The sequence below is a fragment of the Erinaceus europaeus genome, chromosome 9 (genome assembly GCF_950295315.1).
Source record: "Erinaceus europaeus chromosome 9, mEriEur2.1, whole genome shotgun sequence".
NCBI classification, from domain to species: Eukaryota; Metazoa; Chordata; class Mammalia; order Eulipotyphla; family Erinaceidae; genus Erinaceus; species Erinaceus europaeus.
In genome coordinates, this window is record NC_080170.1 from 7021696 (window position 1) to 7036504 (window position 14809).

Here is a 14809-nt window from a genome sequence, read left to right on the forward strand (position 1 = left end):
AAACAAACAAACCCCAAAAAAATAGCAGTAAGAAGGGAAATAGATAAACAACAGCCTGTGATACTACCTTCAGAAGAATTCTACCAAAATAAATACGTATACCTATGTATTTTATACATATATATATGTATGTATATGTATGTATATTTGGCCAAACACTCTACCTTTCATTTAAAAGAGTTTTTGAGATGAGTGTTTACCAACTGGAGACACTCACAGAATTTTCAAACAAAAGAGGAACTTAGAAATTAGCTGTGCAGCCATCGTCTGGCTAGAAATCTGCTCCCGGGCTTGGACTCCGGCTAACTCTGTTTTCCCCACGTCTCCTAAATTTTCCAATCTCTGTAGCTGTAAGGTGACGACGGCCAGCCTTGGTCGCAGAAAGAAAGAGACCTGTGAGGTTGAAGAAAAAAAAAAAACTCATTTTGGTAAACATAACATTTGTCTCATTTGAAGCTTTCATCATCCTCCAAGCCCATTTTTCCCTTTTTATCCCCCCCCCACTCTCTCTTTCTTTCTTTCTCTATTTTTTTTTCTTTTGACGCAACCCCATCTCGTCTGATCGCGACTATCTTCCTCGAGTCATTTTTAATGGAGTTCCAGTGATATATCCCCTACACCAGCAAGTTCTTAACGACCCTGGAAAGTGACTGCTTGATTACACTTTAACGGTATTTGCAAATAAAATCACAAGTAATTAAGGGGAAATCTCCAGGCTTTTGAGCAAGTTTGATGCATGATAACTGCCTGATTCAGCTTCGTCGAGAGTAATGCTGTGTAGGCAACAGCTACCGAGATCAATAGCAACGTAATGATAGTGGCAGAATTAAGTGAGTAACCTGAGAACAGAGGCTCAGAATGCATGCAGCTGCCACGAACCGCGGGCACACAGTGCTCTCCGAGCTTCCGTCCTAAATGTTCATCAAAAGACGCCCTGCAGGAAAATGGAGTTAGATGCTCTTTATTGCTGATCGTGTCTCTTGCCACATTTATCAGGGAAATTGGATTAGCAGTTGGCAGCTGCAGGTAGACAAGATTCTGCAGTGATCAAATATGCAGTTTGGCCGCATTTGTTGTGACAGACCTCGAGTAAATTCTACTGTAAGCACCATCTGTCTAATTTGTATAAAGAAGACTTGGGGGGGCTGTGAACCACCGAGAAAGGGCCAGATCTGTTGCGCTGCCATAAACAAAAACTTTTGCACTAAATGCTTTTTAAACGTAATCTATTAGGTTAAGGCTAGCTTGCTATCACGATGAATAAATAATACATGCAAAAGTGCTCTCAGGTACTTCATTTTGCAAGTACCGGAGATAAAAATAAATAAATAAATAAATAAATAACAAGTTCTGTTTTGTTCCTCAATAAAGTATTTAGTATGCCAACCCACAGGAGGTGATGCCGTTAAAAATCTCTGTATGAAAATGCCGCGGGACTGCCAGATTCATTTCATTTGCAACCCTGACCAGGATTTTTGAGCCCCCCCCCATAGAGATTTTTCAAACTCAGATTTTTTGGGGATGAGCGTAAGCGTGAAGGGTCTCCTCTGCCAAGCTGAAATATGGCAGTGACGGGGGAGCCCTGCAAAGCTCCAGTTTAGATTAAAGCTTTGTCTCCTTGCTTAGTCCTAATAAAATCTAGACAAACATTGAATTTTTGGGGGGTGGGGTCTTGGGTCTTGACGCTTCCCAAGTGGAGGGTCTGAAAAAGGAAAGCCCATGACAACCCCTTGCTTCTGAAGCTTTTTTTTTCATTTGCTCAAAATATATCTACCCTCCCCCAAGCACCCAGAACCCCCTAGTCCTACCCACAGCCTAGCCCACACCGCCTTCTAGACTTTTAGCCATGACGTCATGGGTTTTAAGGGAAATGAATGAAAAACTTCGGGGAGAAGGAGCAGTTAAATAGGAACCTGCTATCTTTAGCCCCTTCGTAAAAAAAAAAAAAAAAAAAAAAAAAAGGACTCCGCCCGCCGCACTAAATTATTTAAAATCCTTGATTTCCAGCATGCGCACATTAAAAGTTTTTGCACTAAGTGCCAAATGTTGCAAGCAACACTTTAACAGAATGATTTTGCTTTGATCCCTGTAGCAGTTCCTGAATAATTTATCACAGGTTATTGCCTTAATTCTGGAGAGGGATAGAGCAATAAAGGCAGATGAAAACACTCCAGTTGAAACACCTTGGGGCCTGCTCGTTCCTCTGACACGGCTCTTTTGTTGGAACTATTTAGAGGTTATTAAGACGTGTCTCCAGAATTAAGAGTATGCTGTAAGGATGGAGACAGCCATCTTAATTCTAAAGACAAAGCACAATGACCCCTCACCTCCTTTTTCTTTGTTGTTATTATACGGGAGAATTATGAGGATAATATTATAGCTGCCCCCAGTAGTGCCACTACAGTAAAGGGTCTGTCAGACTCTCCATTTGAAACCCTGTTTGGGGGTCAGGGGGGAGGGAAGCTGTGTGGCAGCCGTTCCCTGGCCCATCCGTCTCATGCCTGGCACCCAGACAAGTGTTCGCCTAACCATGGGCTCCCGGAGCCACCAGGGGGAAAGAGAGTGAGAGAGAGAGAGAGAGAGAGAGAGGACCCGTGGGGTGAGTTTGCCCAGCCCTGCCCACTGCCCAGAACAGCCTCAGTCCAAAGGTGGAAGCCTTTGTCTCACATTGCCTGGCCTGTGAACATCTGCAGGCTTAAGGAAGGCAGCAACTTTCCAAAGAAGCCAATCTTAAATCACATGACAAGCGGTGGTTCCTCGCCCCCCTGCCCCCAGACGTCCATCTGATCACGGCGAGAGCTCCGTGAAGGGGCTCCACGCCCGGCTTGGCTTTCCAGAAGGTGCCGTCCGGTCTGGAATGGGAGGCTTCCTCCGGGCAGGAGAAGTGTTGCTTCTCCCCGCACCCGGGCAGGCAGCGTGGGCCTGCCCCCCTCTAGTCTTTGGGACGCTCGCATCCCAGTCGCATCTTCTCAGGAAGAGTCGTTTGTGGTACGATAAGCATCAGACCGTCTGTGTCGTGAGAATGGTCAGAGCTTTGTGAAGACCCTCTGCGCTGGGCACTGAGAAGCAGGACCTCCCAGAGCCCAGGGAGAAAACATGGCCCTCTGCCCATGCAGACACCCAGGGTCATGCGGACCAAACGGGGCTCCTCGCCGGGCGAGAAGACACAAAGAAAGGAAGAAATGGCCGCAAGGGCCACTGGACTAAGAGAGCAAGGGAGTTGAGCAGTCAGACTAGCAGTGTTGGGAGAAGGAGTGTTTTCCTCTGGAGAGCGGGCTCCATCTCTCACTAGCAGGCACGCCATGCATGGCAGAGCCCTGCTGCCTGTCTGCTGTCCCAAGAGGGAGGGAGAGGCAGAGAGAGAGAGAGAGAGAGAGAGAGAGAGAGAGAAATTGGGTCCATAGTGGTATCATATATTTAACAGACCTTAAGTTTGTCCCCTGACTCTTGTCTTTCTTTTCTCGTCTCTTCCATCCTTCCTTTTTTCACTCCCTCTTTCCTTCCATCCCTCCCTTCCTTCCTTCCTTCCTTCCTAACTAACTAACTTCCTTCTTTCTCTCTTTTCCCCCCCTCTTCTCACTGGGGCAATTCTCAGGCATGCCAGTCTTTTTTTTTTTATTACAATTTAATAGGAGTGTACATAAACACGCTAGTCTTTGACCATAATAATGGCATTTCCTTCTACCTTCTGCACCTGCATTAAAAAAGGAAGAAGGGGCCAGGGGGTGGCGCACCAGTTAAGCACACACACACTACAGTGCTCAAGGACCCAGGGTTCGAGCCCCTGGGCCCCACGCACAGGGGGAAAGCTTCACAAGCAGCGAAGCAGGGCTGCAGGTGTCTCTCCGTCTCTCTCCCTCTCTGTCTCCCCTCCCTTCTCAACTTTTCTCTGTCTCTCCCCAACAATAAATTAATAATACGAAGGAGGTGGGAGAGAGGTAAAGTCCAGGAGTCTTACCCTTCAGTGTTTTGTGCTCCACACCTGTGACTGCTAGTTACCAGATGACCTGCATTTTCTCTGAAAGGCAACGACTGAATGGTTTCACTCAGATGCACAGCATAAGGCATTCAAACGTTCACTAAGGCTTTGTGAGAATCATCATGGCTGCAGGGGCGCCGGGCAGGGGGTCAGAATTGTGGTTACGGTGTGGTATGGAGCTATACCCCATGTAATCTTATGGCCCTGAAGGCCTTTATGAAATCACTAATACAAACAAATATTTAAAAGAACAGGCTCTAGGTCGTAGAAGTAGGTTTCAAAAATAAGTAAATAAAAATATAAAACGGAGAAGTTCTCCCTCTTAATTTCACCTCCCACCTTCTGCAACCCACAGCGACCCTGGGTCCATGCTCCCAGAGGGATAGAGAATGGGAAAGCTATTGGGGAGGGAATGGGATATGGAGATTGGGTGGTGGGAATTGTGTGGAGTTGTACCCCCCCCATCCTATGATTTTGTTAATGTCTCCTTTCTTAAATAAAAATATAAAAATAAAAATAAAAATTTTAAAAATCACACAGAGACCTACAAGAACATGAAGCCACTGAAAAAGACCAAGGACTCTGGAGATGATGCGAAGAAAAAAGATTCCACGTGGAGGGAGGGAGGGAGGGAGGGAGGGAGGGAGGGAGGGAGGGAGGGAGGGAGGAAGGGGTCCAGCTAACCACCATCCTCTAAACGGTGAGGCTGGGGTGAAGAGGTAACCACTCATGTGGACTCACCTCCTGAGCATGGTTTTTGGAGGTGAAGAGAACCAGAGATGCTGCCTTCTGCTCACACTTAAGATGACGAGGGTCAGGCTTCACTCCTGAGCCCTGTAAAGATCAGCCCTGTAAAGATTCAGACGTCTTCCTAAAGAAGTTCTCAATCACTCCCAAAGAGAGAGGAAAAGAAAAGTCCACAGCCTGTTTTTTTTCCCTTCCCTCCTTCCTTCCTTCCTTCCTTCCTTCCTTCCTTCCTTCCTTCCTTCCTTCCCCTCTCTCTCTCTCTCTCTCTCTCTCTCTCTCTATTTCTTTCTTTCTTTTTGGCCTGAAAGATGATTTCCACTGCAGCACATGCCCTCAGACACCACACGTATATGTCTCAGTCAGCCCTCTTGCTTTGCAATTGCATGTGTGTGTGCATGCATGTACACGTACACACACGCGTGCTCTTTGTTCTGACATTGTAGCACCTGTTCCTAGGGGTTTCTTTTTGTCTCCCCAAGCATCATCCTCAGGACAGCTTCATCAAGAGTCCAGGTTATATGTCTGATCTCTTTAAGGTCATTATTGTTTTTCCCTCTTTACTCTAGAACTAGATATGGAAGGGCAGGATCTGGATCAGACTCCTGTTCTCCGTTTCCTCACGAGTGTTCGCTCACACATCTCTGCAGAGTGTCAGAGGCCGGGTGGTGCTGCACCTGGTTGAGTGCACATGGTATAGTGCGCAGGGACCCTGGTTCGAGCCTGCGGCGGGGGGGGGGGGGGGGGGGGGAGGGGGGGGGGGGACAAAGCTTTGCGAGCGTTGAAGCAGTGCTGCTGTCTGTCTGTCTCTCTCCCTCTCTATCATCTCCCTTCCCTCTTAATTTCTGGCTATCTCTATCCAATAAATTAAAAAAAGGTAATACTAAAAAAATTAAAAAACAACCAGTGTGTTGTCAGCCCCTTTTAGAGATGAGAAAACCCAGGCTGAGTCGATTGCCTTGCCCGGAATTCCCTGGCACGGAGTATATATATTCCCACTTAGAGAATGGGGGTGCCCTTCTGGGACATGGCGGTACCAGTCGGTCACTTGGCCCCTTTTATTCCGCCCTTGGTTACGAAGGATTGTCCTTGGGGATCTTTAAGTGCCAACCTGCTTCCAGAAAACACTGCAGATTGCTTTGCAGGGACCAGTCTCAGGCAGGCTGGGTGCTTTTATTAAATAACGTCTAGATCCCGTGCGTTTCTCTCTGCTTTGTGAAATTACCCATCCTGGCCCTCCCAACGCCCACCCCACACCCCCAACTTGGCACTGCTCAGAACCCAGATGTATTAAGAGCCTAAATGTTGCCAAGCTCCTAGAACTCCGGCCTCGGCCTCACGTGTACGAGGCAGATCTCAGTCTAGCTGGTCAGCAGACTGGATGGTCTGGCTCTCCGCAGAAAGAGATCCGGGCAAGACACGATAACTAATGAGTCACAATCAGATACGTGGTCATTATTGCCTGATTATTACGCCATCTGCTCTGCGCTGACGTGAAAATCAATTACTGTGTCTCTTTCCCACTGACAGCGTATGCTGATCGGGCTGGCGAGGGATCTTCGAGGGATCGCCTTAGCACTGAACACAAAGACCAGCTACACCATGCTGTTTGACTGGATGTATCCTTATTACACTGTGACAATACCAGCTCCGCGCACAGAGGGAGGCCCGGCCCCTCGCTTGCCTTTAATAGTACCACGCGGCAGGGAAGAGGAAACAAAACTAAATGAACTAATGTGTAATCAGCTAAAAAATTACAGCGCCGTGGCAGCCGTGCGGAGCCCCGAGCTCAGCCTTCAGAGAGGTCACTCACCCACCAGGTGATGGGCGTTTGGTTGCGTTGCATTTTGTTTTGTGCCCTGAGAGGTTGACTTAAAACTCACCTCCCCGGATGATGGTTTCTGCTGGGCTGGGGGCCCACCTCTTTCCCTTGGGATCAGTGCCTCCTACCACCAGGCATTTTGAGGTGGGGGTGGGGGGCGGGGGAGGTGGACGGGTATTTCTGTTCTGTTTCAGTAGCACTGAGGGGGTCGCTTTCTCTCTGAGGGTTAACTCAGCTCGCTATAGTTCTGTGGGGTTTTTTGTCTGTTTGTTTGTTTGTTTGTTTTTTCCCATCAGAAAATAGTAATGGACACGCACGGCAGGGCTTGGTATAAAATTCGAGCTGACCTTTGCCCAGGGCTTAATACAGACAGCAAAACAAGGAAACAGTGGCCATACACCATAGAGGCCTGTGACCGTGGCACTGAAAAGTGCTGGGTCCCGGGTGAGAGAGTAAGCAGGGTTCAAGCCACAGCTCTCTACTGGCTGCAGAAACCCGCTGGAGTCTTTTCACCTCTTGGAGGCTTGGTTTCCTCATCTGGGGGAAGAAAAAAAAAAAGGAGCGAGAGAGAAAGAGAGATGTCCCCTTCCATGTCTTCCTCTGGCCATTAAGATGAGCAAGTGGTGTGTTTTGTTTTAATATTTCTGTCTTTTGAAATATATTTTATTATTTATTCATTTGTAATGTGTGTGTGTGTGTGTGTGTGTGTGTGTGTGTGTGTGTGTGTGTGTGTGTGTGTAAGAGAGAGAGAGAAGGAGAGAGAGAGAGAGAGAAAAAAAAAAAAAAAACAGAGCCCTGCTCAGCTCTAGCTGATGTGGTGCTGGGGACTGAACCCAGGGCCTCAGAGCCCCAAGGCATGAACGACTTTCACAGAACCCCAGCCCAGCAATGGGCTTCATATAACATCTCTCCTGAATGTCTCTGCTAGTCGCAGCCAAGCCCAGCTGAGACTGTTGTACTGGCAACATTGGATGGCTCCTCTTTGATCCTAACAGCAAGTGACAGTTCACGCACGCTGGACAGACGTACAGGAAGGTCTGTATGCTCCCTAACACAGGGAGCTATCAAAGCATGCCAGACAGATTCTGAAGTCCAAGGCCATTTTAGTTTCGAAGTTGTGTCATTTCTCAGTTGCTTTTTATTTTTCTCCCCAAAATCCTATCCAGACTTCTGTCACAAATCAGTGTGCAAAGGAAGTTTAGAAAGACAGTCATCAGTGCAGGCCCACAAGATAACTGACAGGCGCTCTGAACATGTTTGAGAGAAAAGTCTAGTCATTAAAAATACATACATACATACATACATACATGCATAACATACTTGAGGGCCAGTGAAACAGTTCCCTGGGATAGTTTGAGCCTGGTCCCCACTGCATTGAAGGAAGCTTCAGTGCTGTGGTCTCTCTCTTTCTCTCTCTCTCCTTCTCTGTCTCCATATTTTAAAAAAAAAAAAACTAGACACTGACTTTACCTTTCCAGTTGCCGCTTCTTCTAGCGTTTGTTTGCCCTTCTTCCGTAGTCAAGTCAACAGCGTCAGGTTGAGCCTGATGTAAAGTTTCGAGACCTCCTTTGAATCTGGAGAGGTGGCAGTCATTGACTATGTGGGTCATAGTCTGTCTGGAGCCGCAGGGGCAGTTCGGGTCGTCTCTGGCTCCCCAGCGATGGAACATAGCAGCGCACCGGCCATGGCCTGTTCGATATCGATTGAGGAGGGCCCAATCATAACATGCTAGGTCAAAGTTGCCGCTAATTCCTACTCTGTCAACCTAACATGCCCTTCCGTAGAAGGGTTAGAAATGAGAGTTTTCCATGTCATTGAAAAGTCACGAATGTCTCCATGTCATCATACAAAAGGCATGTTCCCAGCTACAGATCTTAACTTTTTGGGGGGGAAAAAAATTAACCAAACATTTTGAAGGATGAGCCAGCCTCACACCTGACCCTTCTGTTTCTCCAAACACAAGTAGAGAGAGAGAGAGGCTCATTTGAGAAATCTTAAAAAAAAAAAAAAAAAAAAAAATTCTCCCCAGCAGATTAAAATTGACGGTGTTCTCAAACCCAGGCCCGCACCCACCCACCGCAGGAAACCCGGCCGTGAATATTTATTCATGCCTGCTCCCCTCTAGACAAGAGTCTGGTCAGAGCCTTTCCCCTCCATGGTGTGGAAGAAGGGCCCTGCTGCCATCACAGGGACCACCTCCAATTTGCAGGATGCATCTCTGTTTGCCATCTCACCTGTCTGAAGTGAGGCTGCTTGTCCAGCAGGTGGCAGACCACGGCAGATGGGAAACCTGCTGGGGACTTCAGGGTTTGTTTTCAAATATATGTATACCAGAGACCATTGTCTCCTCCTCTTGGCTGGGGCCGAGGGTCAAAGGTGGAGGGGTGAGATGCCACTTCACTCGGGCACCGGTGCCCCGACTGCCGCACACGCGCGGGATGGCTGGGCTGGTACCAGCCTTGCTTAGAATAATTGAGTTTTGCCAGCAAATCCGCTTCCTTGGGAAAAGGCCAAAGGCTTCTCATAATTGTATTGACAACAAAATGAATATGATAAATGGTGTTCATTCAGCGGAGACAAGATTTATCGTTTTTCCTTTGGGCAAGGGATGAAGAGCAAATATTCATAATAATCGTGAGATTTGTTTAAAAGTTGCATTATTTGATAATTCGAAAAGCTTTATTAAAATATCTCGAAATACTTTAAGCAGTTTTCAGGTGATAAAGTACGGATTCTTTCCCAAGTCTTGTGGTAATGTGAAAATGAATAAGGATGTGATGGGGGGGGCTGTGAGATGTGGATATGAAAGTCACTCATTCTTCCTGAAATGTTGATATGTCAAGCTGTCAGCAGCGATTCCCCTGTCACTCCTGGGGGGGGTCTATTTGCTGCCACCCGCCCCCCCCCACACGCACACACAAAAGTGTGTGTTCTTTAATTTGTGACCCAGTCCTTAGCACACAGACGCAGCCTTCTAGAAGAACACATGTCATCTGAAAGTCAAAATGCATTTTATTTATGGGTGATTATTTGATAAAAAAGCTCTTTTTGTGTGGTTAGCTATTTAATTCAAAAAAACGGTTCTATAAGCACTGACTGTATTAACTGCCGCATGAACTACACTCCCCGTCACCCCGTCCTTCCAAAACCCAGCTGCCTGCGACTCCACTGCGGCCGGCCGCGTCTGACAGATCATGCCTCTGCTGGGGCACTGAGGAGTCACTCACCTCCTCTGGTTTCATGGATTTTGTTTTATCTTTTCTTTTTTTCTTGCCCACATGTCAAGAGACTAGCGAGATCTAAACACACTTCGCCTGGCAGTGCATTTACTCACCCGGTGTCCACTTTTTCCCAGATCCCACTCAGTGCCATACTCAGAGCACTGAAGAAGTCAAAACCCCAGTGGGGAAACTGAGGAAGGAAAAAAGGAATGTGTGTGGTGGTGGCTGAGGCCGCAGGTTGCCAGCCAGGCAGCCAGAGGGGCTTAGTAACCTGCACAGACACCTTCTTTACAGAAGACCAGGCCAGGGAGGCCGGACGCACATGTTACCATGCACAAGGACCCAGGTTCAAGCCCCCGGTCCCCACCTGCAAGGGGAAAGATTTGCAAGTGGTGAGGCAGGGCTGCAGGTGTCTCTGTCTCCTCTCTTACCTCTCTCCCCCCCTTCATCTCCATCTCTGGCTGTCTCAATCCAGTAAATAAATAAAGATAATAAAGAAATAATAATTGTTACAGAAGACGAGGCCAGACCTTGAGCTTTGGAGCAGAGTTGAGAGTCTTTAGAGTCTAGCCTGGGACATCTCAGGTCCAAGTCCCGGATCCACTGTCAGGGTTGAGGGTGGGGGACTCCACTCAGGACCACCTTTTCCTCTCCCGCAAGACTGGGCTCAGAACCCCTTCCTCCCAGGCATGCCGCGAGAAAGAATTGAGTGAGCTTGTCCAAGGGGGCCCGGTACGGTGAGCAGCATCAAGTAAATCCTCGTCCACCGTTGCCAAGGGGAGACCACTGGGTCCTGTCTGCCTGCCCGCCCATCACTGCACACAGGGGCCCAGGACAGGTGCCCACTGAAAAGACCGTAAGAAGAACACAGGTAGTGATCAGTGCTAGGGCAGAGATGCACTTAGCCGGGGAGTGAGGAAAGACTCCACAAAAGATGAAGATGGTACCCTGGGTGCTGGGGAGACAGCCTAGTGGCTTTGCAAATGACTCTCCTGCCTGAGGCTCCAAGGTCGCAGGTTCAATCCCCAGCGCCACCATCACTCTGGTGATGATGAGTGAGTAGTATCACTCTGGTATCCTCTCTCTCTCTCTTTCTCTTTCTCTCTCTCTCTCTCCCTCCCCCTCATTAAAAATAAATAAAAATACTTATTTATGGGATAGAGACAGAGAGAAATTGAGAGAGGAGAGGGAGTTAGTGAGGGAATAAAACAGAGAGAAGAAGACCCCTGCAGCCCTGTTTCAGCACTCATGAAGCTTTTCCCCGGCAGGTGGGGACCAGGGGCTTGAACCTGGGTCCTTGCTCACTGTAATGAGTGTGCTTGACCAGGTGTGCCACCACCTGACACCTAACTTTTTTTTTTTCAAGGTGTTTCCCTGGGCCTGAGCCAGTCAAGTAGGGCTGGACTGTTGGAGATGGAGGGTAGGGGTATGGAGAGGCCTGAGCCCCAGCATGGGAAGGAGAGGGCCAGAGCTCTTCCTTTCCAAGGAAGGTAGACCCCTGCCCCTTAATTGTTGGTGTAAAGCCCCTGATCGTTTCGATGGGCTAAGAAAATCAGAATCCCACTTCAAGTGCGTTGGACGAGCTGAAAACAGGAGGGAAGGGAACAGGAATCATCGCTGTGGGGTCGGCAGGCATTTCCCGAGTCTGGGTGTGGGGCACAGGACTGAATCAGAGACTCGCTTTCCCTAAGAGTGAATCAAGTCAGCTACCTTTGAACTCCAGGTCAGTGCATCGTGAGCAAAGGACCTGCAGTGGACATGAGCGAGAGCTCCAGGGCCAGGCTTCCTGGGGAGGGGAGGTGTGGAGAGAGGGAAAGACTTGGGCCTCCAGGAAGGAAGGTGTCTCTTCGTTGACAGGACACCTTTAGAAATGTTCGGAGCTGGCCGGCTGGTTCTGTTCTCTAGTCACATCCTTTCCTCCTCACAGCTTGAACAGACACTCTCTCGCGGCCTTCTGCTATGTTACACGGCCTTCCGAGAAACCCCAGGAGAAGCTAACGGTGGCTTCCGGCCTCCGTGTACTTGGGGTTCAGCAAATGGCAAATGCTAGTAACTCTGGGTAGAGGGACAGATAGACAGATGGTGGATGGATGGATATTGTCAAAAAAGCAGACCTCACAGTTCCTTTTTTTGGTCATATTTGGTATCTTCTAAAGCACCCCGTCACTTGACATTTGATTTTCCATCTGCCCAAGGTAGACGGTAGGAACTCATTGAGAAGCTGTTAGGGCCGCGCCTCTCCTACCTCGGGGCTCCTCCGCCTGCCATCTCTCCAGGCCCTCAGAAAATTAAACTCCCAGAGCGGCTGGGGGCTCTCACCCTGCAATCTGAGCCCTTTTCACCCCTCTGCTTGGCAGGCCTCTGCTCGCGTTCCCGTCATCACTCATCCTCCGGGTGGCAGTCACCTCTGTCAGCCGCATATGAGAGCTGGCACCTCTGTCACCGTACACAGGACAGGGAGCAGTCCTCCCCCCCCCCCCCGTGTCCCCCGGCAGTGGCGGCAAGTTCTGAAAAATGGCCCCGGTGCCTGTAGATTGTCTGGAAAGGGGCCTGTGAGGACGCTGGGGCGTCATCAGAGCCTGAGAAGCCTGGGGCTTCTGGTTAGTTGGGGGAACCTTCCAGATATTTTCTTGCTACCAGCCACCAAGCTCTTTACCTGGAGGTCTCTCTGAGTGAAACAGTTTCTTTCTGTAATATTTTCTTTTTACTTTAACTCTTTTTTTTTCTTTTTTTTTTTTGTATTTGTTTGTTTATTATCCCTTTGGTTGCCCTTGTTTTTTATTGTTGTTGCTGATGTCGTTGTCGTTAGATAGGAGAGAAACGGAGAGAGGAGGGGAAGACAGAGAGAGGGAGAGAAAGACAGACACCTGCAGACCTGCTTCACCACCTGTGAAGCGACTCCCCTGCAGGTGGGGAGCCGGGGGCTCGAACCGGGATCCTTATGCCGGTCCCTGCGCTTTGCGCCACCTGCGCTTAACCCGCTGCGCTACCGCCCAACTCCCCAAGTGCTCATTTTTAAGTTAATATTTGAGGCTGGGCAGTGGCGCAGCTGGCTAAGTACACATACTACTTACTGCGCACAAGGACCCAGGTTCGAGCCCCGGCTCCCCACCTACATCGGAGATGCTTCACAAGTGGTGAAGCAGGGCTGCAGGTGTCTCTCTTTCTCTTTCCCTCTCTCCCTCTCCCTCTGCTCTCAGTTTCTCTGTGTGCTATTGAATAAAACAAGGGGGGCTGGGATGCACCCAGTAGAGCGCTCACATCACAGGGCAGAAGGATCTGATTTCAAGCCCCCGGTCCCCACCTGCAGCAGGGAAGCTTCATAGGTGGTGAAGCAGGCCTGCAGGTGCCTCTCTCTCTCTCTCTCTCTCTCTCTCGCCCCCTCCACTCTCACCTTCTCTCGGTCTCTGTCCAAAGCAAACAAAATAAAATATACATCTGAAAAGTGGCCCACAGATGATGTTATAAATACCCAAATGGCCCTTGGTGGAGGCGGGGGGAAGGTTAACATCCCCCTACTCAGACTTACATGCTGACTTTAAAGTGTGTGTCCCTTTATTCACGGAGTACACAGGAGTCAAGCAGCACGGTAGACGTGACTGTTAGAAATAAGAGCAAATGGGAGCTGGGCGGTGGAGCAGCAGGGTAAGCACACATAGTATGAAGCGCAAGGATCCCAGTTCAAGCCTCCGGCTCCCCAACTGCGGGGGAGGGGCGTTGCTTCGCAAGTGGTGAAGCAGGTCTGCAGGTGTCTGTCTTTCTCTCCCCCTCTCTGTCTTCCCCTCCCCTCTCCATTTCTCTCTGTCCTGTCCAATAAAATGGGGAGGGCGGAAATTGGCCACCAGCAGCAGTGAATTTGTAGCGCCAGCACCAAGCCTCAGCGATAACCTGAAGGCAAAAAGACCGAAAGAAAGAAAGAAAGAAAGAAAGAAAGGAAGGAAGGAAGGAAGGAAGGAAGGAAGGAAGGAAGGAAGGAAGAAAGAAAGAAAGAAAGAAAGAAAGAAAGAAAGAAAGAAAGAAAGAAAGAAAGAAAGAAAGAAAAGCAAAGAGTTTGCCGTCGGCAGCACAGTGCAGAAAACCAGGCATGGACCAGGTGCAAGTGGGTCTCCTTGAGCAGAACTCTGAAGGCCAGCTCCCTCTCTCTGCCATTGCCGGCACGCCAGCTCCCAGGAGCAAGCTGGCTCTTGACTGTGGATGCTCGGGTTCCTTAACAGCCCCCTCCAGGTACCCCCTCTACCTCCCAGTCCTCCAGAAGGCGGTGGAGCTGTGGTACAGCGAGCCGGCCTGCACCACACCCATCCTCAAGCTCCTGGCGGAACTGGTGCAGAACAGGTGAGGCACATGCGGGGGCGCGGGCAAGCAGACAGACAGACAGACTGACTGAAAGCCTTTCCCCTGGCGGCCCCCACAGACAGCCTCTCCTCCCTGGGGGAGCATCTGCTGGAGGCTTCACAGGAATCCCAGATCCCAGACTCATGGCCGTTGTTGAGACATTTCAGGGCATGGGGGAGAAACTCTGACACCTATGATTGTCATGACAGGGGTTGAGGACAGCACAGCCACTAGTATTTGAAATATTCTGGTTGGGAGAACTACAGTGGTTATCTATGGGCATGGGCACAGGGACAACAGACCTTTGGTGTTGGGGCTGGTGAGCAAAAGAAAATAAATAAATAAATAAAATTATAAAAATACATCAAATATTCTGAGTTGGGGGGTGAGGGGGAGAGAGATAAGATAGCACAATGGTTATGCAAATATGATTTTTTGCCTGAAGCTCTTGAGGTCCCCAGGTTCAATCCCCCCACACCGTGATCGCCCAGAGCTGAGAAGTGCTCTGATGGAAATAAAATTAAATCATCATCCCTTCTTTTCTCTTTCTTTCCCATCATGTCTTCTTTTCCAAGTCACACCTATTATTACATCTAAATGCCCCCTCCTTTTTTCCTCTTCTTTTTTCCTCTTCTCTCTCCGGGTCCTGATGGAGCTGGAGTTCAGAGCCCTCTGGTCATCTTCCCCCTGCCATTTCTCCCCCTTTGGGAG

General features: G+C 49.1%; 2 protein-coding genes across 9 annotated transcripts in view; one reads left to right on the plus strand and one right to left on the minus strand.

Annotated features, from left to right (window-relative positions):
- RANBP17 (RAN binding protein 17) overlaps window positions 1-14809 on the plus strand; it is a 291165-nt gene that overhangs the window by 210570 nt on the left and 65786 nt on the right. For all 8 annotated transcript variants that reach the window (XM_060197144.1, XM_060197145.1, XM_060197147.1 and 5 more), the window contains 2 exons: window positions 6254-6342; window positions 13991-14098. In XM_060197144.1, the coding sequence (XP_060053127.1) occupies window positions 6254-6342; window positions 13991-14098 (197 nt within the window). The remainder of the gene's footprint in view (window positions 1-6253; window positions 6343-13990; window positions 14099-14809) is intronic.
- Window positions 1-14809, minus strand: part of STK10 (serine/threonine kinase 10) — a 538544-nt gene that overhangs the window by 2921 nt on the left and 520814 nt on the right. The window lies entirely within an intron of this gene.